This window comes from Bos javanicus, chromosome X (assembly GCF_032452875.1).
Source record: "Bos javanicus breed banteng chromosome X, ARS-OSU_banteng_1.0, whole genome shotgun sequence".
NCBI classification, from domain to species: Eukaryota; Metazoa; Chordata; class Mammalia; order Artiodactyla; family Bovidae; genus Bos; species Bos javanicus.
In genome coordinates this window covers 98793152-98819207 of record NC_083897.1, presented here as the reverse complement: position 1 = coordinate 98819207, position 26056 = coordinate 98793152, and the positions used below count along the sequence as shown (strand labels likewise).

General features: G+C 40.8%; 2 protein-coding genes across 14 annotated transcripts in view; both read right to left on the bottom strand.

Annotated features, from left to right (window-relative positions):
- ARHGEF9 (Cdc42 guanine nucleotide exchange factor 9) overlaps positions 1-26056 on the bottom strand; it is a 426609-nt gene that overhangs the window by 192707 nt on the left and 207846 nt on the right. Inside the window, exon 1 of one of the 13 annotated variants that reach the window (XM_061410337.1) lies at positions 3907-3994. The exons of 10 other annotated variants lie outside the window; for them this stretch is intronic. Coding sequence is in view for 2 of the 3 variants with exons in the window: in XM_061410336.1 (XP_061266320.1) it covers positions 3900-3908 (9 nt within the window). In the remaining variant the exon portion in view is untranslated. Of the gene's footprint in view, positions 1-3895; positions 3995-26056 lie in introns of those variants that run through there. 2 more of the 13 variants (XM_061410336.1, XM_061410335.1) reach the window with 2 other exon arrangements.
- LOC133243430 (uncharacterized) lies at positions 4085-4264 on the bottom strand. The gene has a single exon (XM_061410343.1). It carries the CDS (start codon positions 4262-4264, stop codon positions 4085-4087), a length of 180 nt encoding a protein of 59 aa, XP_061266327.1.

Here is a 26056-nt window from a genome sequence, read left to right as displayed (position 1 = left end):
GTGGCTCAGGTAGCAAAGAATCTGCCTGCAATGCAGGAGACTTGAGTTTGATCCCTGGGTCTGAAAGATCCCCTGGAGGAGGGCACAGCAACCCACTCCAGTATTCTTGCCTTGAGGAATCTCATGGATGAGGGAACCTGGAGGGCTACAGTCCATAGGGTCATAAAGAGTCAGACAACCACTGAAGCAACTAGCATGCATGCACACTATCCGTTTACCTCCTCCCTGCATGGTGGACATAAACATTTTTCACAGCCTTCAGATCTCCTTGCACTAAAGCTAGACTGTGAAGTGGCTCATTTAATCTTAAGGAGAAGGCAGTGACTAGACAGGGATTTGAACCCAAGAACCTTCAAATAAATAGTCCCATGACTGGGATGCAGCGAGGCTCTGTATGCCTTCCCTGGATATGTTTTCTAGGTATTTGTGGGCAATGAGGATTTTGCTCTTTCTTTATCCTCTCCCCAAAAGCATCTTTCCAAGTCCTGCCTTGCCAGCTCCCGCCTTTCTCCAAAAGCGCTTGTGCCTGGAACTTTCAAGTGCCCTAGACCTCAGCGGGAGCTATGTGATGCAGGAGTTGCTTGGATACTGGTCAAGGACGTTTTCTTGAATCTTCTAGTGGGGAGCTTGTAGCAAAAAGTATCCTTTACAAAGGAGTTAGACAGAAGGAAAGGGAACAAGGAGCTCTGTCAGAAAATGTTGGGACAAATCAGAGAGGTAAAGCCTTCTTCTTCCTACCCCTTACAGCAGGGATGGTGGGGGAGAGAGAGGAGGCTATATCAGCAAAGAGGGGAAAAGCTTAGAAGGGGGAAGATGAAGACAAGAGACAGGAAAGGAGGAAAAAGTCAAAATGCAGAGGGTCCCACTCCTCTTGGCTGCATTTTTCATTTTCTCCCACTCTTTTCTCTTTTTGCTTACTCTCACAATCTTGAAGAAGAAATGCCAAACCTTCAGGATCCACACAAGTAAAAAGTCACCCTGTTCACTACTCCCTAAACTCCGTTTTAGCTGCTCTATGGTAGCCTGCCATCTGGCTAGCAACATTCCCTTATGTGCCTAAAGATAAGTTAATTTGAAAAATGTTTACCCATTTCACAAACTAAATTACTGATGAAAGAGCTCTTCCAAGCTACCCCTTTAGTCTGAGGCTGTGTAGGGTAGGGGAAAACCGATAGAGGGGGACACTCATCCACCTTCAGTTCAGTTCAGTCACTTAGTCGTGTCTGACTCTTTGCGACCCCATGAATCACAGCACGCCAGGCCTCCCTGTCCATCACCAACTCCCGGAGTTCACTCAGACTCACGTCCATCGAGTTGGTGATGCCATCCAGCCATCTCATCCTCTGTCGTCCCCTTCTCCTCCTGCCCCCAATCCCTCCCAGCATCAGAGTTAGCACCAGTCAAATCCTTGTAGGCCTTAGCACAAGGAGGCCTTTCAGAACTGGGGAACTCAATTCATGTCCTGCTGTTTTTCTTCATTCCTAGCACATTCAACCCCATCCAGATTCAGGAGTCTGTATCCGACACAGAGTAGATGTGCATACACACCCACATACATACTGTCACACATCCTACACACATACATTTACAAAGGCTTTCTGCCAAGGGTCTGTCAGGCATCCAAAGGTGACACATACTTTGTCATAAACCTGGTTCAAAGACTAGCCTTGGAGAATCCTTATCTCCTTGAAGGAAAAATCAAAAAGCATTCTATTGTTGTAGTCCAGTTTTCTTCCCACATAACTAGGTAAAAGAATCTCTTAGGTAAAACAAGTTTCTCCAGATACCAGCAACCAGATATTTCCTCCTTCCCCCCTCCCATCACCCCTTGATGAACATTTATTAACATTTCATTTGCCTTTTCAGTTATCTTTCCAGTTCATTAGCCTCTGATTTCAAGTGCATATGGACACCCAAAATCACAGAATTCAAAAACATAGTCCAACCATCCCCAAATGCCATGTTATAGAGAATCCCAAAATTGCTCAATGTCAAGCAGTTGCTGAACAGAGAAGACCCAGGTCTGTAGCTGCCCGGCCTACAGCCTTTCTTTCATCACTCTCCAACACTGTCTCAAAACAAAGTGTCCAACTAAAATATCAGGTTACTTCACACAATACTGTTGGAGCAAATGCAGGAAGGGAGGGCAAGTGGGACTCACTAGATTCTCTTTGCAAAAAAATCAAGTTCTTAGTTCAACCCGGGGGCTCCCACAAAGGGACTAAAGAGTAAATAATAAGAATCAATGCCAGCAAACTTCCCAGATCATGCTTACAACATGGTGCCAACCAAATTAAAAAATCAGTTTCTTACCCACACAGAGCCATCGAGAGCACACCTTGTGACTCAAAACCTCTTCTAATGCCATAAAATTATACTCTTTGGGCCCCAAGGTCTGGACAATTTCAAGAGCCCCCTTCACAGCCCTCCTCCCTTCAAAATCTTTTCCAAACAGTCCGAACAACAGTACATGGTACTTGAAAGCACACTGCCAGCAGATGTACACATCACTCATGAACAGTCGCCCACATGGGTGCAGGAGGACCATGTGTGTGGATGTTTTATGTGTCCTGATTAATTGCTATATGAGACAGAAATGGTACTCTTTCAAGTCAGGTAAGCAACAGAAAGAAGACCTGCCAACAACAGCAGGTGGGGGAGGGGGGTGCATAATATTATGCACACTGGCATCAGAGACAAATTTTTTACTGGATTTGACAAAAGCTTTCTTAGGGGAAACAGAAATATAAAAATAATAACAATAGCAAAAATAACAGCAATGACCACCACTACCACCTGATAAAGACATGCAAATAAATATCAAATTGGAATGTTGCTTCTAGCTCACGTTTTCCAGAGCTTTCATCCCTTTCCATCCAGTCATTTTTTGGGGGGGGAGGGTGCTCAAAACTCTCAATTTAGCATGATACATAATTTCATTTTAAAATGGAAACTTTCCAAATAGAGAGACCTCTGATTTTAAAGAACAAGGAAGCAAACAAAACCACCATTTTCTTATTAACACTAGCAAGTTCTATTTAAAATGTAGTTCAAGAACATCACTGCAAATGAGATTACCCCAAAGAGGCATATCTAAATATATTATTCCCAAGGTTGGTAGAAAGCTAGCTTTAGTTGTTTTTGGAGGCCATAGAGACAAAATCCCCAAACTCAAATTCATAGGTACAATTTTTGGGAAAAAGAACCCAAACAGTTACTGTCAACGTCTTCTCCTGCTAATTCATAAAAATCAAAGAACATTTTGATGCCACATACCATGATTCCAAAGAAATTGACATTTAATGATTTTTAAGAAATGTTTTAAACGTGGCTTCTTTCCAAATTGGAAACTGTAAACGCTGGACAGCAAATTAAGATTCAGAGAACACAGTCACCAACTGCCAGCACAACGCACCCCACCACATCACTTTCCATATTCTCGCTTCTCATTAAGAGACTGAAGAATAATTTCCCTAAATTCATTCCTGTATCAATTTCTTTCCTCTAAACATCTAGTGCAACACTGTTTTTCCTAAGCTGCCAGAAATTCATCATGCTTTTCCCACAACCTCCCTTGCCCCAGACAAACCCAAATGCCATCTTCTGATGGCAAGAAAGAAATTCTAAAATTCTCTGATGGAATTTAAAGGTCGTTTTCCAGAAAATGAATTGACAAAACACCACAATCAGCAAAGCCATTGTGTAAGGATGCAGAGCTTGCTTCATGAACGTCACATCAATGAAGAATGCACACACACATACACACACACACACATGCACACTTAAATAGAAAGCATTTCTTTATCAACAATTTTACTCAAGCAATAAGCAACTACACTCACAGGCATACTTAAAAGACAAGACATAACAAAAGATTTAGGGAGAGATAATATACCAACGTCATACATATCACAGCGAGGCCATGTTGAAGCTCAAAACGTTTTCCCCCCTGAGTAAGAAAGCGTGCTCTTTCTCTCCCTCTCTTTCCCTCTCTCTCTCTCTCTCTTTTTTTTTTTTTTCCTTGGAGGTTCTCGGGATGAAATCAAAGCGAGAATTCCAGACAGCTCAGGCGGCTGGACTCCATTCAGCGCGTTCCCAGAAAAAACATGAGTATGACATTTACAAGCAGAAGGACTACAATCACGGCAAAAACGACTACAGTTTGCACATCCAGGGTCATGGTGCAATGCAGAACACTGTAGTGTTCCAAATGAGGGGCTGGCAGATTGGGAGATGTCAGTCTCTGTTCTGTCAGACTGTCCATACAGCCACCATGCTAGAAAGGAGAGGAGGAAGTCGGGTGGTTGGGGAAGGGCTGGGTTTGGCGCCCGAGTTTGGTATGGGAGGGGGGAAGGGGGGATGGGGACAGGGGTGCTTGCTTCCCCCTTCTCAGAACTGAGCTGATCTTTCTTCCCTAGCTGAGAAATCTTAGCTTGCGCTGAAGTCTGCAGAGTCCAGCATTCTCTCTCGGGCGCCACGGGAAAAGGCAAAATCCTGGCTTTCAAAGAGAAAGGCAGGAGAAACCAGCGCGAGGTTCTCCGGCGCCTGCTCAGTCTGTCTGTCCGGGGGTGCGTCCGTCCGCCTGCCTGGCTGGCTACCGGTCAGTCTCGGTCTCCTCTATTCCCTCTAATTCGCTCGCTTTTCTATGCTCGCTCTGTTCGCCGGGCTCTGGGCTGCCAGCTACTCTTTCGATCCCTGCCTCGCTGGCTCTCTTCCTCGCCTCTCCCCACCCCCCAGCCCATATTCTGCGTTTTTATTCACGGAACGACTGCCCGCGCCTGCGTGAGGTGCAGCCAAAATGCTGACAGGCCCGCCGACCAATAACAGGTGCCGCAGAGGAGAGTTTACTCGCCGGGGGGGCGGTACTTGAGCTGGCGTGCTACCAGCGGCAGCCAATCGGTGAACACATGGTCCCCCAGCAGGCCCGCTCCATCCAGCCCAGCCGGAGCTCCAGGCTGCCAGTTCTGGCGTAGGGGTGGCGAGCTTGTTGTGGGTGGGTTGATGGAGCTGAGGAGAGAGAGGAGGGAAAGGCCTGGGAGAGAGGAGGGAAAGGCCTGGGAGAGAGGAAGGGAATGGACAGAACGGACCAGAGGGGAGAGAGCATGGCAGGGAGAGAGGAGGGAATGATGAGAAGACGGTGAGAAGCAGAAGGGAAAGAAAAGGAAAGATGGGAAAGAGAAAGAAGAAATGGTGGGGGGGGGGGTATGATGAAGAAATAGAAGCTTGGGGTAAAGGATGGGAAAAGGATAGGGAGGAGGGAAAAGGAATGGGGGTGCGTGGCGGAAAGGGACCCTTTGGAGCAACTTTGGAGCCTGGGCCAAGGAGGAAGCAAAGATGCTTTTGGTCGGGAAGATCCCCTGGAGAAGGAAATGGCAACCCACTCCAGTACTCTTGCCTAGAAAATCCCATGGCCGGAGGAGCCTGGTAGGCTACAGTCCATGGGGTTGCAAAGAGTGGGACACAACTGAGCAACTTCACTTCAAGTATTATAGGCCACTCACAATTAGCTATACAAATCCAACAAATCAGTGCTGTGTACAGAATCACAAGGACACGCTACAAATTATACAAAATTCAATTATATTTATCTTTCTCTGATATCTCTGCACTTGCAGATCAGATTTCTTTCCTATTTCTGGTTTCTTTGAACTATGACAGCTTGCACTATTCCAGCATACTGGGTACTAGGAAGAGAGGACAGTTTTGCATTGGAAAAGCCTCTACAAAACCTATAAAACTTGCAATCTGCTTGAAATCACTGCCCTGTTCTGTCTTTGTGGTCTGGTGTCTGAAATGGAGAAGCCCTGGAGTAGAGACAGAAAGGTTTCAGATTTACTCCTAGGCCTACTTCAAGCTTCCTATAAGACTTTTGGGCAACTCCTTTCCCCTCTATGGGACTCCATCTCCCTTCTGCCACAGGAGACCTTAGACCTGTCAGAATTCAGTGAAACCTCTGAACCTTACCTCAGAAAAATATAGAGCAGGCTTCTGGGCCCTCAAAACCAAGGACTAACTTACACTGAATATCTCTAAGGGCCTTTCTTACTCTTATAAGACTGTACACATGAACAGATAGATATTGGTGGAAAGGGGCAAGAAACTAGATTATCCAGGGATAGAACTAATTAATTTCTGGTATTTCTACCATACTATAAACTCCAAGAGGAATGAGAATTGCTTTCTATTCTCAAAAAATCTTTGAGTCTAGGAAAGTCAGCTATTCAAACTTGGTGAGTGGAAATTCTGAGTCAATGGAGGTATAAATAAAATGGCCCCTAGCCTTACAAGATAGAATAAAACCCAAAGAAATGCCCACTTTAAAAGTTTGACTTATCACATCCCCTATGAATGATTTGCGCCAAAACAAACGGCAAAATATCTTGAATCAGATCAAGCTTCTAGATCTAGCTATTTACATGATACACAGAGGACAAAAAAAAAAAATTAAACTGCAGTATGGTGACATAGACTGTAAAAAACTACAGGACCAAAAATCTGGTTCTCTAACAAGTAAACAATGAGGAAAAAGAGTGATCGATTCAGGTGGAACTTGCATATGTGTGCATCACCACCCATATGTGACATTTATGAGATAAATAGCAACTTGAACAGGCTGAATATTCAGTAATATTAAGGAATCACTATTAATTGTTTAGCTGTGGTAATGATATTGTGGCTAAGTTTAACAAAATGAGGAGAATACAGGTACATCTTTGTGATCTTGGATTTAGTAATGGTTTCTTAGATATGACATGAAAAGCATCAGCAACAAAACGTAAATAAATTGGATTTGGTCAATGTTAAAAAACTTACGTGCTTCAAAGGACACTATCATGAAAACATATACACTGGCTAAACATATACAGTGGAAAACATATTCCCACTGGCTATCTATTTAATATATGGTAAAAATATGCTATGTGATATAGATAGCCAGTGGAAATTTGCTGTATGACTCAGGGAACTCAAACCAGTGCTCTGTGACAACATAGAGGAGTGGGACATGGGGGAGGTGGGTGGGAGGTTCAAAAGGAAGGGTATACCTATGTTTGATTCATGTTGATGTATCGCAGAAACCAACACAATATTGTAAAGCAATTATCCTTCAATTAAAAATAATATTTTATTTAAAAAATGACAGAAATATGAAAAAAGTATGAAAAGAGAATACACAGAATGAAATATTTCCAATTATATATCTGATAAGGGATTGTATCTAGAATACATAAAGAGCTCTCATAACTCAATTATTTTTAAAAACACAATTTAAAAATTGGCACAGGATCTGAGTAACATTTCTCCAAAAAATGGTCAAAAAGACATAAAAAGATACTCAATATCCTAATCATCAGTTCAGTTCAGTCACTCTGCTGTGTCCAACTCTTTGCAACCCCATGGACTGCAGCACACAAGGCCTCCCTGTCCATCACCAACTCCCAGAGTTGACTCAAACTCATGTCCATTGAGCTGGTGATGCCATCCAACCATCTCATCCTCTGTCATGCCCTTCTCCTCCTGCCTTCAGTCTTTCCCAGCACCAGGGTCTTTTCCAATGAGTCAGTTCTTCACAGCAGGTGGCCAAAGTATTGGAGCTTCAGCTTTAACATCAGTCCTTCCAATGAATATTCAGGACTGATTTCCTTTAGGATGGACTGACTGGATCTCCTTGCAGTTCCAGGGACTCAAGAGTCTTCTCCAACACCACAGTTCAAAAGCATCAATTCTTCGGCACTCAGTTTGCTTTATAGTCCAAATCTCACATCTATATGTGACCACTGGAAAAACCATAACTTTAACTAGATAGACCTTTTTTGGCAAAGTAATGTCTCTGCTTTTTAATGTGCTGTCTAGGTTGGTCATAACTTTTCTTCCAAGGAGTAAGCATCTTTTAATTTCATGGCTGCAGTCACCATCTGCGGTGATTTTGGAGCCAAAAAAAATAACAATAATAAACTCTGTCATAGTTTCCATTGTTTCCCCATCTATTTGCCAAGAAGTAGTGGGACCAGATACCATGATCTTAGTTTTCTGAATGTTGAGTTTTAAGCCAACTTTTTCACTCTCCTCTTTCACTTTCATCAAGAAGGTCTTTAGTTCTTCTTCACTTTCTGCCATAAGGATGGTGTCATCTGTATATCTGAGGTTATTGATATTTCTCCTGGCAATCTTGATTCCAGCTTGTGCTTCATCCAGCCCAGCATTTCTCATGATGTACTCTGTATATAAGTTCAATAAGAAGGGTGACAATATACAGCCTTGACATACTCCTTTCCCGATTTGGAACCAGTCTGTTGTTCCATGTCCAGTTCTAACTGTTGCTTCCTGACCTGCATACAGATATCTCAGAAGGAAGGTCAGGTGGTCTGGTATTCCCAGCTCTTGAAGAATTTTCCACAGTTTGTTGTGATCCACACAGTCAACAGCTTTGGCATAGTCAAAAAAGCAGATGTTTTTCTGGAAATCTCTTGCTTTTTTGATGATCCAATGGATATTGGCAATTTGATCTCTGTTTCCTCTGCCTTTTCTAAATCCACCTTGAACATCTGGAAGTTCACGGTTCACGTACTGTTGAAGCCTGGCTTGGAGAATTTTGAACATTACTTTGCTAGCATGTGAGATGAGTGCAACTGTGCAGTAGTTTGAGCATTCTTTGGCATTGCCTTTCTTTGGGATTGGAATGAAAACGGACCTTTTCCAGTCCTGTGGCCACTGCTGAGATTTCCAAATTTGCTGGTATATTGAGTGCAGCACTTTCACAGCATCATCTTTCAGGATTTGAAAGAGCTCAACTGGAATTCCATCACCTCCACTAGCTTTGTTCGTAGTGATGCTTTCTAAGGCCCACTTGACTTCACATTCCAGGATTTCTGGCTCTAGGTGAATGATCACACCATCGTGATTATCTTGGTCGTGAAGATCTTTTTTGTACAGTTCTTCTGTGTGTTCTTGCCACCTCTTCTTAATATCTTCTGCTTCTGTTAGGTCCATACCATTTCTGTCCTTTATTGTACCCATGTTTGCATGAAATGTTCCCTTAGTATCTCTAATTTTCTTGAAGAGATCTCTAGTCTTTCCTATTCTATTATTTTCCTCCATTTCTTTGCACTGGTCACTGAGGAAGGCTTTCTTAGCTCTCCTTGCTATTCTTTGGAACTCTGCATTCAAATGGGTATATCTTCCTTTTTCTCCTTTGCCTTTTGCTTCTCTTCTTTGCACAGCTATTTGTAAAGCCTCCTCAGACAACCATTTTGTCTTTTTGCATTTCATTTTCTTGGGGATGGTCTTGATCCCTGTCTCCTGTACAATGTCACGAACCTCTGTCCATAGTTCTTCAGGCACTCCGTCTATCACATCTAATCCCTTGAATATATTTCTCACATTGACATTTTAGGAATCAGTGAACTAAAATGGACTGGAATGGGTGAATTTAATTCAGATGACCATTATATATACCACTGTGGGCAAGAATCCTTTAGAAGAAATGGAGTAGTCATCACAGTTAACAAAAGAATACAAAATGCAGTACTTGGGTGCAATCACAAAAATAACAGAATGATCTCTGTTCATTTCCAAGGCAAACCATTCAATATCACAGTAATCTAAGTCTATGCCCTGACCCTTAATGCTGAAGAAGCTGAAGTTGAATGGTTCCATGAAGACCTACAAGACCTTCTAGAGCTAACACCCCCCCAAAAATGTCCTTTTCATTATATGCAAAAGTAAGAAGTCAAGAAATACCTTGCTGCTACTGCTAAGTTGCTTCAGTCGTGTCCGACTCTGTGCGACCCCATAGACGGCAGCCCACCAGGCTTCCCCGTCCCTGGGATTCTCCAGGCAAGAACACTGGAATGGGTTGCCATTTCCTTCTCCAATGCAGGAAAGTGAAAAGTGAAAGTGAAGTCGCTCAGTCTTGTCCAACTCTTAGCGACCCCATGGACTGCAGCCTACCAGGCTCCTCTGTCCATGGATTTTCCAGGCAAGAGTCCTGGAGTGGGGTGCCATTGCCTTCTCCGAGAAATACCTGGAGTAACAGGCAAATTTGGCCTTGAAGTACAGAATGAAGCAGGGCAAAGGCTAATAGAGTTTTGCCAAGAGAACACACTGGTCATAGCAAACACCCTCTTCCAGCAACACAAGAGTAGACTCTATACATGGACATTACCAGATGGTCAACACCGAAATCAGATTGATGATATTCTTTGCATTCAAAGATGGAGAAGTTCTATACAGTCAGTAAAATCAAAACTAGGAGCTGACTGTGGCTCAGATCATGAACTCCTTATTGCCAAATTCAGACTTAAATTGAAGAAAGTAGGGAAAACCATTAGACTATTCAGTTCTGTTCAGGTATGACCTAAATCAAATCCCTTACGATATTAATCATCAGGAAAATGCAAATGAAAGATATTTGCTATATCAGATTTGTAATGAGATACCACATTACACATGCTGCTGCTGCTGCTAAGTCACTTCAGTCATGTCCAACTCTGTGCAACCACATAGACAGCAGCCCACCAGGCTCCCCCATCCCATGCTAGGATGGTTATAATCAAAAAGCTACATAATAAGTGTTGGGGAGGATGTGGGAAATTGGAACCTTCATAACACTGCCGGTGGGAATGTAAAATGATGAAACCACTTTGGCAAATAGTCTGCAGTTCCTCAAAAACTTAAACATGGAGTTGCCATTTGACCCAACAATTCCACTCTTATATATACACCTAAGAAAAATTAAAACATGCCACACAAACAAACTTGTATGTGTGTATTAATAACAGCATTATTCACCATAGCCAAAAGATGGAAAGAATTCAAATTTCCATCATCTTCTGAATGGTCTGGTCTCCATTGATGCCTTACTCCTTCCTTACTCCCTCTGCCTTGGGGACACATTCACATGACCTGTCTGATTGTATTATCTTTGCTTCCTGTTTGGGTTCTTCATTTAGTCATTAAGGCCATGATTTCTCAAAGTTCCTCTAATCTCAGTCCCCTTTTCTTCTTATTCCACACTTGCACTGAATGATGGACCTATCCATTCCCAAGGCTTTAACTACCCGCCACCTACATTACACACTGAAGTACCACCTTTCAACAAGGTTACAGGACACCAGTGGAGGAACAAAACAGGCATAGGTCTTTGCCTGCAGGGAGCTTACAACCTCCCTGGGGGTTAGCTGATAAGCCCCAGGTAACTCTCTTGAACTCCAGAGATGAATCTCCACCTGCCTTCTGGATGTCTCCTGAATATCTCACAAGAACCTCAAATTTGGTAAGTCCAAAATCAAAGCAGTTTTCTCCCACCCCTGCCAGCTTCCTATTTTCCCTGAGTTCCCTGTCCCTTGGGAATGTCACACACAGAATTAGCCAAGGAGATACGAAGGAAATATCCATAAGTCTTCCTTTTCCCTCACCTTGCTACTAGCCAACCAGTCTCTAAGTCTTGGTGATTCTCTTCCTCCTTGAGGAATGTGTTCTTCCTCTCTCTCCCTACTGCCAGCTACTGTGGTCTTTTGTGCTGCTCTGTCTCCCCAATTCAGCCTCTACTCTCCTGGACAAATTATCTCTTTCAAAAGCAGTCCTGTTCTTCTTAATTCTATGGTGGATACTATATACTGGATGCTGAGAATCCATGCCACCCTCCTTCTAGCTTACCTTCCTGTATTGCTGAAAAGCTATTAATAAAAACCAAAATGACAACAACAACCTATGATTTCTCAAACTTCTTTGCATCCATTGTTTTGGATGTGATTTATTTCTGCCAACCATAGGCATATGCACAATATTTGAAAGAAAGTGATAATACAGAAAACATACTTCTGCTGCTTCTAGTGACAAGTAGAATGGTGGGGTTTTAGAGTTTTCTGCAGCTGTGTTACCTTTCCATAGATCTCAGTGTCTAGACCCTGCTTTGTGTCTTTGTACAAGCAGGGAATGAGACTTTTAAATATTTTTACTTATTTGTTTTTGCTATGGAGGATCTAGCAGGCATAATGATACTCTATACAATAGTTAAGGCAGTGGCAGATTCCTAATTCCTAGATTGCAAATCAGGTACAGTGTTCCCAAAGCTGCTGATGCTTTACCTTCTTTCTTCTGGCAGAGAAAACAGCTGTATTCATTCTGAGATTCATTCCTGGAGGCCTAGTCTAAAGCTTGCCCCTTCAGCCCTTCTACCAATTTTGGAAACACTAAATTTTCTATATTAAAACTCTGCTGAAAATAACTAGAGCAATATAATTTCCACAGCTGAACACTGAGTTATATAGTTCCTCTGTTCAAAGGCCTTCCATGGCTCCCCACTGCCTTTAAGGCAAATTCTGTAGCATGGCATACAATGCCTTGCCAATCTGGTATCCTTTGCTTGACACTTAGCAGGTGCTTCATAAACATCTGCTGAATATATGAATAGCTCCTTCACCTAGTTGTTTCTACTCAGAGAATTATATATTCCAACCACAGAAGGTAACCTTATGAGACCTCAGAGAAAATCTACTCTAACCCCTCATATTCTAGGTTAGGAAACTGAGGCCCAGAGAAAGTAAGCTATACACGGTTACATAATTAATTACTGGCAGAGCAGAAAACAAAACTCATTTCTTGAGTCTTGAAAGTACTTTTGGGGGATCTCAGACTTTGAAACATGACATTTGATCCCAGCCCCATTTATTTACAGTTAGCTTTCTGTGTAAGGTGACTCACAATTTTAATTTCAAAAAATTAGAAGAGGCCCTGACATTTCAAGAAGCACCTCAAAGGCAGCCCTTCTGCTGATAAGAATCAAGAAATCAGAAACTCTCTTGGCATAGCAAAGTCCCAATTTCATCCTTCAATCCCTTCTGTAACATCCTCATCCAGTTTTCCGCTCCAACACCCACGACAATAGGAAGGTTCCTCTCTCCTAAGATAACCTGGTAGTCCTTTGGACAATTTCAGTTGGTGGAAAGTTCTTTCATCTTTTTGAGCCAGATATTATCACTACTTCTATTACAGCCACTGCTGAGGAGCTAATGACATGGATTAGAATATAATATAGAATTATATTATTCAGAATATAAATATTTGTTTATAAATATAAATATATATATAATATAAATTTATAAATATTGTCTAGAATATAAATGTTTCCAAACTCACACTGAAATTACTATAAGTACCCAGCATATTTCTCAGGATCCAAAGGGAACTCATTAGATAATAATAATAATAAATGCTTATAGAGTGCTTACTCATAGAATTGTTCTAAGCCTTTTACATATATTAATTATTTCAATCCTCACAATAACACTATGAGGAAGATACTATTATTGTCATTATTTTACAGATGAGAGGATTGAGGCATAGACCTTAAATAACTTGCCCAATGTCACATAGCTAGTCAGTGGTGGAACCGAGGTGCAAACCAACCCTGTCTGGCTCTAGAGCCTATGCTTTTCAACACTATGCTGTATAAATGCCACTAGGTGACACATGTTCCACCTTCCAAAAGCATTTGACATGATATCTCCTCAGTCACAAGAATAAACTGTTTCAATGTTCTGACTTGAATCCAAAGGGCCTACCACCCAGGTATGATATCTAGGTCTTAAATATTTGCCTTCTCTCAGGGAAAAGCCAATGCTTGGTTTTCTCATGGTTCAAATAGCTTCCAAAGCCCCACTTCTATCAGAAAGCATACCCAAGGAAAGTTCCACATTTTGTCCTGACCCCTATTGCTACTCATTCATTGGCCATCCAACTCCCACCTCAGCCACCTCATAGTCCCTGATGTTTGCCATGGACAATCTGAAGATATTAAACCTTGTCTGTTAATTTTCTTGGTAACCTATATGACTAGATGCTCTTATACATTCATTATGTCAGTTCTATTTAGGAGAGGCAATTCCCTGAGGACAGGAACTCTTGGTTAGTTCAGTTATTCAGCAGTTAAATTCAGTAAGCAGTTATTTTGACAGCTAAGGGGTAAAGAGAGCCTCTTGGGAAACTTACAGTCTAGTGAGAAAAAGAATCACAAATGCATGTAATTTCAAAGTCATAGTATTCTAAGCATAATCAGATAATGAATAAAGTTGTTGATGATTATAGAGCAAATCAAAGAATTCCATACTTGAAATGGAAAAAAAGTTATTTCCTCCCAATCTCCCTTTGTAGGACTCCTCACTACAGTATATGTGACAGGGTAGAGGAAGTAGAGTGGGAGGAAGAAATATCTACTTTAGGCTTTTCAACATATTATATTTAATCCTTCCCAGAAGCCCCCAAAGAAGTAACTGTTATTGTTATTTTAAGGAGTAGAAAACTAAGGTTAAGAATGTTTACATCATTTGTTCATAGCCATATAGGTTCCCAAATCCAATAGCAGGATTTAAATTGAGATCTATTTCCAAAGCCCACTTTTTCTTCCTCCAATATCCTTGATAAGTTTTGTTTAGCAGCCACTAGAATATCTTCAGTAACAAGAAGAAGAAAAAAAAATCTCATCCTGTAGCTTCCAAAGCCATTATTCATTTTGAGCTAAAATTCACTTTTCTCTGGTTTCTGTTCATTTGTTCACCTCTGGGCTATGCAAGAAGGATCTACCCATCTAAGCAACAGTCTTCTTAAGTGTTTGAAGATATCTATCATGAGTTCAAATTCTGATCCCCCCCGAACACCTATCTTACACACACACACACATTTTCCAAGTAAACATGACATTTCTTTAAGCCCTTCCCCTTGTGGCATGATTTACAGTCCCCTTGGGACTTTTGCTTGGGAAGTTTGCCCACACATCCCTCAGAACACACATACAGGTGGAAGTGACAATGGGGAGTATGGTGAAACTGTCACTTCCCTTTTTCTAAACACTAGTTCTTAGGAAGAGCTACCTGTGAACTCATGTTCACCTAAAATGGCTGATGCTTTCGTGTGCTGCTGTGCCCCCACAATGCCTTGAGAAGCTGATGGCAAAGTGAAAAAAGGACAGTGGATGAAAAGCTAAAGCTGTATGACCTTAAACAAGTCCTTAAACTTACTTAAAACTTAAAAGACCAAATTTATAGATTCAATGCAATCCCTATCAAGCTACCAACAGTATTCTTCACAGAGCTAGAACAAATAAGTTCACAATTTGTATGGAAATACAAAAAACCTCGAATAGCCAAAGCGATCTTGAGAAAGAAAAATGGAACTGGAGGAATCAACCTACCTGACTTCAGGCTCTACTACAAAGCCACAGTTATCAAGACAGTATGGTACTGGCACAAAGACAGAAATATAGACCAATGGAACAAAATAGAAAGCCCAGAGATAAATCCATGCACATATGGACACCTTATCTTTGACAAAGGAGGCAAGAATATACAATGGATTAAAGACAATCTCTTTAACAAGTGGTGCTGGGAAATCTGGTCAACCACTTGTAAAAGAATGAAACTAGAACACTTTCTAACACCATATACAAAAATAAACTCAAAATGGATTAAAGATCTCAACGTAAGACCAGAAACTATAAAACTCCTAGAGGAGAACATAGGCAAAACACTCTCTGACATACATCACAGTAGGATCCTCTATGACCCACCTCCCAGAATATTGGAAATAAAAGCAAAAATAAACAAATGGGACCTAATTAAACTTAAAAGCTTCTGCACATCAAAGGAAACTATTAGCAAAGTGAAAAGACAGCCTTCAGAATGGGAGAAAATAATAGCAAATGAAGCAACCGACAAACAACTAATCTCAAAAATATACAAGCAACTCCTTCAGCTCAACTCCAGAAAAATAAATGACCCAATCAAAAAATGGGCCAAAGATCTAAATAGACATTTCTCCAAAGAAGACATACAGATGGCTAACAAACACATGAAAAGATGCTCAACATCACTCATTATCAGAGAAATGCAAATCAAAACTATTATGAGATATCATTTCACACCAGTCAGAATGGCTGCGACCCAAAAGTCTACAAATAATAAATGCTGCAGAGGGTGTGGAGAAAAGGGAACCCTCTTACACTGTTGGTGGGAATGCAAACTAGTACAGCCACTATGGAGAACAGTGTGGAGATTCCTTAAAAAACTGGAAATAGAACTGCCTTATGATCCAGCAATCCCACTGCTGGGCATACACACTGAGGAAACCAGAAGGGAAAGATACACATGTACCCCAATGTTCATCGCAGCACTGTTTATAATAGCCAGGACATGGAAGCAACCTAGATGTCCATCAGCAGATGAATGGATAAGAAAGCAGTGGTACATATACACAATGGAGTATTACTCAGCCATTAAAAAGAATACATTTGAATCAGTTCTAATGAGGTGGATGAAACTGAAGCCTATTATACAGAGTGAAGTAAGCCAGAAGGAAAAACACCAATACAGTATACTAAGGCATATATATGGAATTTAGAAAGATGGTAACGATAACCCTGTATACGAGACAGCAAAAGAGACACTGATGTATAGAACAGGCTTATGGACTCTGTGGGAGAGGGAGAGGGTGGGAAGATTTGGGAGAATGGCATTGAAACATGTGAAATGTCATGTATGAAACGAGATGCCAGTCCAGGTTCAATGCACGATGCTGGATGCTTGGGGCTGGTGCACTGGGACGACCCAGAGGGATGGTATGGGGAGGGAGGAGGGAGGAGGGTTCAGGACGGGGAACACATGTTTTAAAATTATTAAATTAAAAATTAAAAAAAAAAAAAAAGAAAAACCTTAAAAGACCGTGACTTGTTTTAAAGTTGTAACTTAAAGCATTGGTTGTTTTAAAATTTCAACAGCCTTGCTAAAAATGTGGCAGATGTGGATTTGGTCTCAAGTGGGGTACCCTGAGGAAAGGCGAGTGATTGGTTTAAGTTAAAGAATAAGGTTGCATATAATTGTATAGTTGTGTGGGTGGCATTTTACAGGGAAAATCAGACAGTATTAATAATTTGACTCTGCCTGAAGATTTTTCTCCTAGCTATCTACAAGTTTAGGTGTAATTACATCTCTTCAAAAGGAGTCCATCCCTGAACCATCCAATCACTGTCTATTCCATAATCCTGCTTTTCTTTCTAGCCTTGAAATGTTATAATTATTTGTTTATTGGTTTGTTTTCTCCCTTTATAAAGTGTAAGCTCCATGAAGGTAGAGACTGTTTTTTTCATTGCTGTATCTCTAGCACCTAGAACAGTGCTTGGAATTCAATAAATATTTTTAAATGAGTGAATAACTAAATGGTAAATGAATGAATGAGTGAATGAAGATCAAGGCATAGTCCTCTTGATTCACAATTTAGGATGTAGAGGAAAAGTGTCATGGAATTATTCTCTGCTGTGGGCTGTGAATACCAACCTTTGCACTGCCTCCCTTCCCCTAGGGCTTCCGTTAGTTAGAACTTCTCCAAAGGGACTAAAATTTCCAGATTACAGCCTGAGAATTTCAGGACCTCTTTGGTTTTCTGTTCCCTGTTGGCAGAAGCCATCCTAAACCACCACTCAGAAGGAAGCCCTTCCCTCAAGAAACATTGCCTATACCGCCCTCCTGTGGCCAAAGACTGAATACATTGCTGAATAAATACCCAGAACCAGCATTTCCTCCTGTTTCTTTACATGATTTATTTTGGGCCTATTTCTTTCTTTCTCTCTCTCTCTCTATTTTTTTTTTTTTTTGCGGGGGATGGGGGTAAGGGTGGAGGCTTATTGCAGTTCCATTTCAAGCAAGCTGGCGGGTCAGACAACTTGCCTCTACTCAGAGCAGAAAGGACTGGTTAGAAGAAAGTAGCAAGGGTCCAAAAGACCCTTCAGAGGAAGTACTATGCTTTCATATCAGGTTCAGGATTTTTCTGGGAAGTCCAAACCCAATAATACATTAATTCAGGGTTTATATGGGCAGTGAACACTTCCCTGAGGCCCAGTGTTTAGTTTAGGAGCCTAATCTGAATAATTCCATCCTTGGGCCTCATGACTCACTCAATCCGCTACTTCTCTGACTCCTATGTCCAAGATTATTTATTTACAGGCTCCATTTAAACTGAAAACTGCTGAACAGCAAGGACACTAAGCATTCATCATCAAAGTAAGCATGGTGCTTTGCTCAGAATAGATGCCCAACAAGCATTACATAGATAAGCAGGTAGATTGGCTGGTAGGTAGGTAGATGATAGGAGTAAGTTGAAACTGCAATAGGAGGGGAGGGGGTTAGTTCAGCTAGGGAGTTTGTAAGATACTGGATTATGTGTCAGAGGAAGACCAAGGAATTAGTTTAGGCACTATATTTTCTATAGAAGTCCCAGATAGTCTAGCAGTGAGGCTCTGAGAGAAGATGTAAACAGAGTTGGACACTACCAAAGGTTGGTAAAAAATAAAAAGATGTGTGCAGGACACACAGATCGATAGAGGTTTGTAGAGATTTGTGAGCATCAAGATGAGACTTCTGAAAGTCTTTGTGGATTGATGTGGAGACATCTGAAAGATATATTGTATGAAAAAAGAAATATGCAGAATTAATTTTGTTAATATTCTCCAAGGCAATCTACAGATTCAATTCAATCTCTATCAAGATACAGATAATGGCATTTTTCACAGAACTAGAGTAAATTATTCTAACACTGGTATGGAAACATAAAAGATTCTAAATAGCCAAAACAATCTTAAGAAAAAAAGAACAAAGCTGGATGCATCATGCTGTGTATGTGTGTGTGCTTAGTCACTCAGTTATGTCTGACTCTTTGTGACCCTGTGGACTGTAGCTGCCAGACTCCTCTGTCCATGGGGATTCTCCAGGCAAGAATACTGGAGTATGCTGGCATTCCCTTCTCCAGGGGATCTTCCCAACCCAGGGGTGGAACCCAGGCTTCGCATATTGCAGGCAGATTCTTTACCGAGCCACCAAGAAGCCCAAGAGTACTGGAGTGAGTAGCCTATCCTTTCTCCGGGGGATTTTCCTGACCCAGGAATCAAACTAGGGTTTCCTGCATTGCAGCCTGAATTACCAGCTGAGTTACCAGGGAAGCCCAGGTATCATGTTCCCTGATTTAAAACTAGACTACAAAGCTACAATAATCAAAACAGTATACTGCTGGCACAAAAACAGACACATCTATCAATGGAACAGATTAGAGAGTCCAGAAAAAAGCTCATTTTTATATAGTTAATTAATCTATAACAAAGAAAGCAAAAACATACAATGGGGATAAAACAGCCTCTTCAATAAATGTTGTTGGGAAAAATAGACATACATATGTAAGAGAATCAAACTTGACTATTTTCTCATACCATATATCAAAATTAAACTCAAAATGGATTAATGGTTTGAATGTTAAAACCTGAAACCATAAAAATTCTGGAAGAAAACATATGGTATGCTCTTTGGCATCAGTCTCAGCAATATTTTCTTTTAGGTGTCTCCTCAGGCAAGGGAAACAAATGCAAAAACAAACAAATGAGGCTACATAAAGCTAAAAAGATTTTATGTGGTGAAGAAAGCTATCAACAAAATGAAAAGGCAGCCTAATGAATGGGAGAAAATATTTGTAAATGATATAGCTGATCAGAGGTTAATATAAAGATACACAATATCATATAACTCAATATTGGAAAAAAAAGATCTGACTGAAAAATGGGCAGAAGACCTGAATGGACATTTTTCCAAAGAACACATAGAGATGGCTAACAGATATGTGAAAAGATGTTCAACATCACTAATCATCAGGGAAATGCAAATCAAAACCACAATGAAATATCACCTGTCAGATTGGCTATCATTAAAAAGACAAGTGACAGTACTGGAAAAGGTGTGGAGAAAAGGGAATCCTTGTGCACTGTTGCTGGGTATGTACATTGGTGAAGCCACTATGGAAAACAGTTCCTCAGAAAATTAAAAATAGAACTTCTATACGATACAATCGGAAAAGGCAATGGCACCCCACTCCAGTACTCTTGCCTGGAGAATCCCATGGATGGAGGAGCCTGGTAGGCTGCAGTCCATGGGGTCGCGAAGAGTCGGACATGACTGAGCAACTTCACTTTCACTTTTCACTTTCATGCACTGGAGAAAGCAATGGCAACAACCCACTCCAGTACTCTTGCCTGGAGAATCCCAGGGATGGCGGAGCCCGGTGGGCTGCCATCTATGGGGTCGCACAGAGTTGGACATGACTGAAGCGACTTAGTAGCAGCAGAGGCAACAGCAGTATATGATACAAGAATTACATTTCTGGGCACCCAAAGAAAGCAAAAGCACAATTTGAAGAGATATATATACCCCTATGTTCATTGCAGCATTATTTAGAATAGCCAGGATATGGAAGCAGCCTAAAGTGTCCATTAATGGATGGATAGATAAAGAAGATCTGGAATATTATTCAGCCTTAAAGAGAATGGAGTCTTGCCATTTGACAACACAGGTGGACCTAGAAGGTATTATGCTAAGTGAAACAAGTCAGACAGAGAAAGAAAAATACTGTATTATTTCACTTATATGTGGATTCTAAAAAAACAAATGAGCAAACATAATAAAACAGAAACAGACTCAGATACAGAGAAAAAAAAACTGGTGACTGTCAGAGGGGAGAGGGGGAAGGGATGAGTAAAATAGATGAGAGAGATTAACAGGCACAAACTTCCAGTTATAAAATAAATAACTCATGGTGATGTAATGTACAGCATAGGGAATATAGTCAATAATGTTATAATAACATTGTATGGTGGCAGATTATAACTAGAGTTACTGTTATGATCATTTGGTAGAGTATAAGAATATTGAATCACTATGTTGTACACTTGAAACTAATATAATAAGTTAATTATACTTCAGTAAAGAAGTACAAAGAAATATATTGAATGGTACATAAAATGTATGATTTGGGGGATGAAGAATAAAGAAAATAAAATAATTTTGCTCATATCTGCATAAAGAAACTCTAGTAACCTCTAATGGGGGGACCCGGATGAATAAGGTTCATTCATTTATACATTTAAAAAGTTTGCTTGATTTTTAAAGATGTGACTGTTATATTCATTAAAAATTAATTTTTAAATGTTAAATATGCTGTGTAATGTTAATATGCACCCCCTTTTTCTTTCTCTCTGCTTCAATTAACCTGGTTACAAAGAGCCCTACACTAGAAGCAGTATAGTTTGAGAGTCTGAACATAGGCATTAGAGTCAGCTTGCTGAATTTCAACCTCAGTTCTTCCGATTGTTGGTTGCTTGACCTTGAGCAAGTTTCTTAATGTTTTTGAGCCTCGTTTTTTTTTACCTTTAAAATGGGGAGAATTCTATAATGTCCTGGTACTCACTCTGCCCTTCACTTTAAGCAAGCTCCAGACTCTTAGTATTGTCGTTTCCTCACCTGAAAAATAGAGAGATTCTGACAGTTGTTGGTGAGGGTTTATGAGTGAATTCATGTAAAGCACTTAGAATAATGACTGGCATATAGGAAGCTCAGTAAATGCTAACAATTACTACTATTTGAAGGTTTGAATATTATCTTTTCCCCTTACTTTAGGCAAATAATATACTCTCCGAGCCTCATTTTCCTCATCTATAATAGAAGAAACAAATCATACCTACTAAAAAGATGATGATATAATGAATTTGAAAGTTCTATATGGAGTAAAACATTTGGTTAAGAAGAGAATAACTGTTATAGTAGAAAAAGTGAGGGGAATACTAAATGAAGATTCTACTTATTCAGTGTTCCCCATCCCACCCCTAGTATTCTGAATGAGATCATATCTAAGCAGCAAGGGGAAGTCTCTAAAGGTCATGAGTCACTTGTGTATTAAATGTCAAAAGGTTAGTCCTGGTTCCCACTTCTCTAAAGCAGAGTGGTGAAAAGGGGCTGAACACCACTGGTTGCCACTTCATCATGAGATGCTAAATGTTTCTGTATAACTGTTCATTTCTGGAGGTGCTAAGACTCATCGATTCCTCCACTATACCCAGCAGCTTCTGCAAAAGGAAAATTGCACTCAGTCCCAAAGGCTCACTCTCCCACCTCCACACATACAACCAATTTATACAGTACAAAAAAAAGTCACTTAAGCAGGAGTACCAGTTCTCCAGATCACAGCAAACAGCCCTTACAGGCTCATTTTATGACATTATCTGGTTGGACCTCACAACAGCCAAAGAAGGCTAGCAAGGGGTGGAGGGTAATTCCACTTACATAAGGGGAACACTCTGGTTCTCAGAAGGAAAGAGACTTACCTCAGCTCTCACTGCTTCATGGTAGAATAGAAAGAACCAAGAAGTAAAAGCCAGAAAACTCAGTTCTGGGGACAGTACTTTCGAGTCCATAAAGTTCTATACATTTAGAATTTTTAAGAAACTATCATACCAGGGCTAGGCTTAGAACCCAAATTTCTTGTCCTCCAGATCAGAACTCTTACTACACTGATAGAAAAGAGAACAGCAAATAAGGATGAAGAAAAATTATCCTCCCCCCCACCAAGAATAACTGCAGCTTACATTGAAATGGAAATTCACAGCTTCTTAAACAAGCCTTTTATCACATTTCAAACTCATGGCAAACTTGTGAGAGAAGTGCAGCCGAAAATAGGAAATTAAAATTCGAACTGCCCCTATGTATACTTCTTCTCCCTCTTCCCTGCTGTATTTTTTCTCTTTAGCACTTAGAACATACTATATGCTTTATGTAATAATTTGCTTATCATGTATCTGCCGTACTAGAAAATTTGTTCCACAAGAACAGGATTTTGTTTGATTTGTTCACAATTTGGTGCCTAAAACAGTGTCTGGTACATAGCAGATGCTCAATATGTATTATTGAATAAGTGAATGAAGGAGTGGGGAGGGCAGTGTGCATGTGTGTGTGGGAGAGAGAGAGAGAAAAAGAGAGGGATAAAATGGCCCCATTTTGCATATTAGTAAACTGGTATCCAAAGGAGTTAAGCAATTTTCTCAGGAAGGACTTCTGAAGCTTCCCATTTCAGCCTGTAACCCTCACCTAACAGCCTGGCTGGTTCAGGGGTGTCTCACCTGGGCCAAAGAAAATATTTATCACAAATTCTTCTGCCTTTTCTAGGGCCAGCTCCAGTATGGTTGACTATAGGCAGTTTAAGAATCTTTTCCTTCATCAGTTCACTCATCCATTTCACAAATGTTCATAGGAGTACCTGCTCTGTACACAAAAGGCATTCTGCCAGGCCTCATTGACCTTTACACACCCAAATACATATGTCTCACAAACATTCAAATGGCTTCTCTCAGTTTTCACAATCTCTAGAATTTATAATAGTGAGAGAGGAAGGAGCAAAAGTTATTTGAGTTCTCAGCATGTAGCCTAAGAGCCCTGTTCTCTTCCACAACCTACCTGGTAATTTCACACCTACCTTATAGGACTGTTGGGAAGATTAAACTAGATACACATGCAAAACAGAGCAATGCAGTGCCTGTCACAAGATGAACATTGGCTTTGTAAATGTTAGCCCTTATTCTCAACCCAGAGGAAATGGCAACCCACTCCAGTATTCTTGCCTGGAGAATCCCAGGGACAGAGGAGCCTGCTCGGCTACTGTCTGGGGTCACACAGAGTCGGACACAATTGAAGCAACTTAGCAGCAGCAGCAGCATTCTCAAGCCCTACTGCATTCATGATCTTATTACTGGTACCCCTTACCACTGGAATGAAGGAAGCCAGGCAAACATCCATTCCTGGCAAGCGGGGTGAGTAATGCTCAAGGTCTCATCCTGGCTTTGTTTGAAGATCAATTCAGTTCAGTTCAGTGGCTCAGTCCTGTCCAACTTTGTGACACCATGAATCGCAGCACGCCAGGCCTCCCTGTCCATCACCAACACCCGGACTCCACCCAAACCCATGTCCATTGAGTCAGTGATGCCATCCAACCATCTCATCCTCTGCCATCCCCTTCTCCTCCTGCCCTCAATCTTTCCCAGCATCAGGGTCTTTTCAAATGAGTCAGCTCTTCACATCAGGTAGCCAAAGTATTGGAGTTTCAGCTTCAACATCAGTCCTTCCAGTGAACACTCGGGACTGATCTCCTTTAGGATGGACTGGTTGTATCTCCTCTCAGTCCAAGGGACTCTCAAGAGTCTTCTCCAACACCACAGTTCAAAAGCATCAATTCTTCGGCACTCAGCTTGCTTTATAGTTCAACTCTCACATCCATATATGACCACTGGAAAAACCATAGCCTTGACTAGATGGACCTTTTTTGGCAAAGTAATGTCTCTGCTTTTTAATATGCTGTCTAGGTTAGTCATAACTTTCCTTCCAAGGAGTAAGCGTCTTTTAATTTCATGGCTGCAATCACCATCTGCAATGATTCTGGAGCCCAGAAAAATAAAGTCAGCCACTGTTTCCATTGTTTCCCCATCTATTTGCCACGAAATGATGGAACCGGGTGCCATGATCTTAGTTTTCTGAATGTTGAGCATTAAGCCAACTTTTTCACTCTCCTCTTTCATCAAGAGGAAAAGAAGATATGTCATCTCTCCCAGTCTCAGTTTCCCCAGCTTTAAAGTATGAAGACTGTTGTGATGCCTACATAAATGCATGTATGTGAAGGGGCTTTGGGAATGCAAAATACCCCCAAAATGTGAGATTATTATTGCATTAAAATAATAAAGATGATCATTATTTGAACCCTTGCTATGTGAAATACACTGTTTCAAGTGCTTTACATAATTTCATCTTCACAATAGTACCAATGACGAATGATGACTATCATTCTAGTTTCATAGATAAAGTGTGATGGTTAATTGTATGTGTCAATTTGTCTGGGCCACGATGCTCAGATATTTGGTGAAACATTATTCTGGATATTTCTGTGAAATTATTCTTTTAGGTGACATCAACATTTAAATCTGTGGGCTGTGGGTGAAGCAGATCATACTTCACAATGTGGGTGGGCCTCAGTTGAAGGTCTTAAAACAGACTGACATCCCTCTAACAAGAAGGAATTCTGCTAGCAGACTGCCTTTGGACTCAGACTGCAACTTTTCTCAGCTTGCCAGCCTACCCTATGGATTTTGGATTTGAATCTCCACAATCACAGGAGCCAATTATTTAAAATAAATCTCTCACCCTCTGTGTATGTGTATGTTTATTTATTTATAAAGTTGACTTTTGAACAATGGAAGGGTTAAGAGTGCTGAGCAATAACACAGTTGAAAATCCATGTATAACTTACAGACAGCCCTCTGTACCACAGTTTCACATCATGTAGTACTGCAGTCTATATTTTGGTGAAAAAAATGCACATATAAGTGGACCCACTCAGTTCAAACCTGTGTTGTTCAAGAGTCAACTGTGTGTGTGTGTGTGTGTGTGCACATGTGCATACATATCCTGTTAGTACTGTTTCTCTGGAGAACCTTGATTAATACATAAGGAAACTAGAGCCTAGGATATCCGGTTAAATCCTTTGCCCCAAATCACACAACTAGTCAGTGACAGAGCCAGAAACCTAAAGGTTTTCTTTCACATTTCCTCCCTATCCTATACTTCTCACTCAATCCAGCATCAATTTTAATTGATTCTATCTTCAAAATTATGTCCAATCTGCCCTCTTCTCAGCTCCAATGACTTTATTCTGCAGCAATTTCTTAACTGGGCTTGACTTCTCCACTTTCACTCTCCTCAGTCTAGCCTCTATAGCCTGAAAAATTCAATTTCTCATATCACAAAGCAGATCCCATTATTCCACAGCTTCAAATGCTTCCTACTATACTTATAATAAATAGCACTTGTCAGTGCCCAGCACTATCACACACAATGTTAGCATAACTCAATCTTTACAATAACAGTATGGATAGACCATTATTATCCTCATTTTTCAGAGGCCATAATTGAGGCACTGAAAGGTTAGGTAACATGTTCAAGGTCACTAAACTAATAACTGGCAGAGTGAGAATTTGAACCTAGGCAGTCTGGTTGAATATGCTATTAAACACAGAACCATACTATCTTTGAGTATAGTGGTATATATCTTCCCTGGGCCTGCAAGCTCCCTAGGCCTACAAGATCCTGTGTGATCTGGTCCCTGCCTGACTTTCTAACTTTTATCATGCCACTTGTCTCCCCTTCTGACTGTGCTC